The sequence below is a fragment of the Chaetura pelagica genome, unplaced genomic scaffold (assembly GCF_000747805.2).
Source record: "Chaetura pelagica isolate M959 unplaced genomic scaffold, ChaPel_1.0 scaffold72, whole genome shotgun sequence".
NCBI lineage: Eukaryota > Metazoa > Chordata > Aves > Apodiformes > Apodidae > Chaetura > Chaetura pelagica.
Window position 1 is genome coordinate 2091487 of NW_009952560.1, and position 3864 is coordinate 2095350.

The following is a 3864-nucleotide window of genomic DNA, read 5'->3' on the forward strand; positions in this document are numbered from 1 at the left end:
CCCCCCGCGGCTTCTCTGCCTTCGCCCCTCGACGCGCCCGCGTTGCCCCCGACACCCGCGGAGAGAAACGGGGCCGCGCAAAAACCCGCGGCCCTCAGCGGATCCGGCTCTGTCCCCCCTCCCCGGTGTCCCCACCGATCCTTCAGAACCCGGTTTTTGGGAGCCCCAGTACCACAGTGGGGCTCATCTTCCCCAGCAGGGCATGGGAAACCCCTACGAAAAATGAAGAAAAAGGGGGAACAAACCAAACAACAAAAAAAACTCCCTTTAGTGTCCCGCCTGGATGTGTAAGTCTGCAATTAAAACCGGCCTCGGTTTGTTTCTCTTATTTTTGGCAAAGAGCAGTGGAATTTCCCACACAGGCAGGGCTGAAGCTGATGTGGCTTCGCCCGGCGCCTTGGCTGTGGCCACCGAGCCCCCCTGCCCTCCCCAGCCCCTCTCCTGCCTTTTCCTCACTCATTTCTTGCTATTCTGATTTCCTTTATTTATTTATTTTTCCCAGACAATAGAAAATATCAAAGTCTATCTCCATGAGAAGGAGCTATGGAAGAAGTTTCATGAGGCTGGCACCGAAATGATAATAACCAAAGCAGGCAGGTTAGTGAAAATTCCCTGTGAGTGTGTCTTGCTTCTGATCAACGTGAAATGTCCCCGTTTGCCAAAACTGGGGTTTGCAATCAGTGACACTTAAAAAAATTATTGTGATTGCAGTAAAATAGGTTTGTTTTGGGTTTTTTTTTCTGTGTAAACCGTGCATGTGTTTGAGTGTGGCAATGATATTGTGGATGGAAGAAAAAGTTGTGGAGTCGTTTGCTGCGTTTAGTCACAATTTAGTCACAATTAGTCACAATTATCTTTAGTAATGCTCCATTATATTATTGAGGTTGATATGTATATATATTTTTAAGATGTCAGCATGAGCGTGGCTCTACTCATACAATATTTTTTCAAAGCAAGCCCTGCTCTGCCCAGGGCAGTAAGACTTGTGTTCACACTTTGCACCAGAGTTTTAGCAGTTTCTAGGCTTAGGCTGTGCTTTTAATCTCAAAACTGAGAGGCAGGTCCTGTCTCCATCCTGTTGTTTGTAGAAAAAAAAATTCTGTCTTCCCGTGGAAACAATTATTTTCTACTTTTTACAAATCGAAGTCTTCTCAGCATGTCCACCCGGGCTGGGGCAGGAGGGACCCAGTGGCTCCCAGAGCCTTTGCATCCCCAGGGAACCCATCCCTACTCCTGCTCAGGGCTCCCTTTTCACCCGGGCTGCTCAGGTGGGACGTGCAGGATTAATACCAGAAAATTAAACCTCAGAATGAAACCTCAGACCGTCGCCAGCCTGACAGACAAAGAGTTCCCAGAGAAACTTGCCAGCTCCCACTGTGGGCACCAGAATAAGCCATCCTTGGCTTCTGTGGCAGAGGATTCACATCACTGCTGCTGGAAAAGAAAAATTGCCAGACCTAGGTGTTAAAATGCACTTGATTCTCACCCCACTGTGTGGTTCTGCCATGCTCTGTGATTGCTGATTTTACACCGTGCCAGAGAGCTGGGAAGGACATGCAAATAATGGGAAGAAAGGAGAAAATAAAACCAGAATCAACATCTAGGCAGTAATTTTTTTTCCTCCCGTGGTTCCTGATCCTTCATGCGGGGCAGCTGGGGGGGCTTGGGGAGGGGGATAGTTTCTCCTCTTTTTGCAGCTCACACTGCGAGACCCAGACTTGAATCCCTGGCTGGGGATTTGGGAATGCTGAGCAGTTTCCCTCTCCCTTCCTCAGCCCCAGCAGTGCTGCTCCGTGCAGCAGCCGGCCAGTGTGGGGAAGATTTACTCTAATCATCAAAATATTCCCATTATTCCCTCTGGAGAATATCCCGGAATCTTCAATTTGTTTTCTAGTCGGGCTATTTATGAAGTGATTGTGCAGGTAACACTGTCCTTATCACGCTGCATTTTGGTGTGTAAAATCACAGGGCTCGTTCTGTGGTGTCTACCCATGTGAAGAGCTGGATTCGTTTTGATGGGTCTGCTACCTAAGTCATCTAAGACTAGGGGATCAAGACCTCAAATATTTCACCCTTAATTTATAGTATCTGTGTCTGTGCGGGATGTGTAATATCTTTACCAAATTCTAGACCCTAAGCATCCCAAATGTGCCTGTTATCTCTTTGTAAGTCTTAAGGTGGCTTGTTTAAACAAATCCATATGTATAGGGCTCAGTCCCACATTCTTTGTCCTGCGGAGCTGGCAGTGCACACGTAGTCACCTTTTAGGAGGATGGGACTGAGGGGATTGACCCCAAGTTGTGCAAAACTTTGTTTTCTAAGCGATCAAGCCAAATTTTACATTTGTGAAAAACCAGTGCAACACCGGGGGGATAACAGCGTTTTTCATTTTCGTTGGAAATAGTTTTTAATTCAAAAAAACCAAACAGAATAATAGCTGAAATGCTGATGAAACAGAACAGTCGCTTTATTTCTTTTCTCTGTGCCCGCCTGCAAACGGTGTCAAAATAAAGGGCAGTGTTTTAATCGGTGTTAGCAGCAAATGCAAAGCTGCCCAGCCTTGCCGGGGCTGCGGGCACCCAGCGGTGCCAGGACCCTGCTCTGCCCCGCTCCCTGCAGCAGCACCCAAAGCAAAAATCCACCAAATAATTAGCACGAGGACTTCAGAAGAACCGAGCAACTTAAATCCCCCGGTCGCTGAAGCCTCTCTGTTCATGAACAGTGCCAGGCTGAGCCCAGGGCAGCCCCGGAGCAGGAAGGTGCTGTTCATCCTCATGCAAATGACCCAACGAATCTTGGTACTTAGTGCAGGTTTTATTTTAGCCAAGCTATTGAAATGAAAAGTAGCAACAATAAACCTCCTCTTGACCCAATTAAAAATATAACGGTTAACGGAGATTTGGATACACTTGCATTCAGCATTGGAGGGGGGGGAGAAAAGGGGGAAAATGGCTAATTGCAGCACTAATTAGGACTCTAATCCCCCTCCCAGCAGGCACAGAGATGCCCCTGAATGCAGTGAGCTGCAATCACTTAAATGTCGGTCTGTCTGACCTCAAGGAGCAGAAACAAAAAGAAATTGAAGCCTGATTTTGAAATTTCAAACACCGAAAAAAAAACCCCCAACCCCAAACCAACAAGTGGCTTTAATGACAAGTTCACTCAATGGAGAGGAAATGTAAAGCTCAGCGGAAGCGTTAATTCCATGGCCGTGGTGTAAAATGGCCTTTTTGTATAAACAAGGCAAATATTGATAACTTAGGTGGGGGGGGAAGAGGGAGAGTCGTTTGTTTCTTTCTTTGTAGAGCACCAGAGAACGAGCCAACTATAAATTATCGAGAATTTAGGGCTGAGAATTACTTTGGGGGATTATTACTCCCTCTTAGGACTGATGTGTAGGAGACATTAGGAGAACGCAGCAAGCTCAGCATTGAAATAGAAATCATGTTGTTGCCAAGAAAGCTTGATTTATAAAGTGGAAACATCTTTAAAATGCACTCGCTATCTTTTTAATGTTCGGCTGCTTCATTGTGGGAGGGGAGAAAAAAAAAAAGAGAGATTATTTTATATTAAAAGAATAATCAAAAGATAAAAAGTTGATGTTAGCAAAGTTCCCTGAACTTTGCATAAAACCACTCGCCTCCTTCAGACCTAAAATCCTGCCCAGAGGATGGGGCGCTGGGCTCCATAAATCAGAACTTTTCCTTCTTTCTATTTGAGGTTTCTTGTAATTAGGAATTTCTGCTCCGGAGACTTTTCTGTTGATGGTTTTTCAAGGCTGAATGACACGTCGGGCAGAAGTTGCCCGGTCGTTGCCGTTGCCCGGAGCTGTGGGCACCAGGGGCTGGGGGGTCTTGGGGGGGG

The 3864-nt window shown here is 46.5% G+C and overlaps 1 protein-coding gene across 1 annotated transcript in view; it reads left to right on the forward strand.

Moving 5' to 3' along the window:
• TBX4 (T-box 4) overlaps positions 1-3864 on the forward strand; it is a 61278-nt gene that overhangs the window by 29315 nt on the left and 28099 nt on the right. Inside the window, exon 3 of the mRNA XM_010009113.1 lies at positions 503-597. Within this exon, the coding sequence (XP_010007415.1) occupies positions 503-597 (95 nt within the window). The remainder of the gene's footprint in view (positions 1-502; positions 598-3864) is intronic.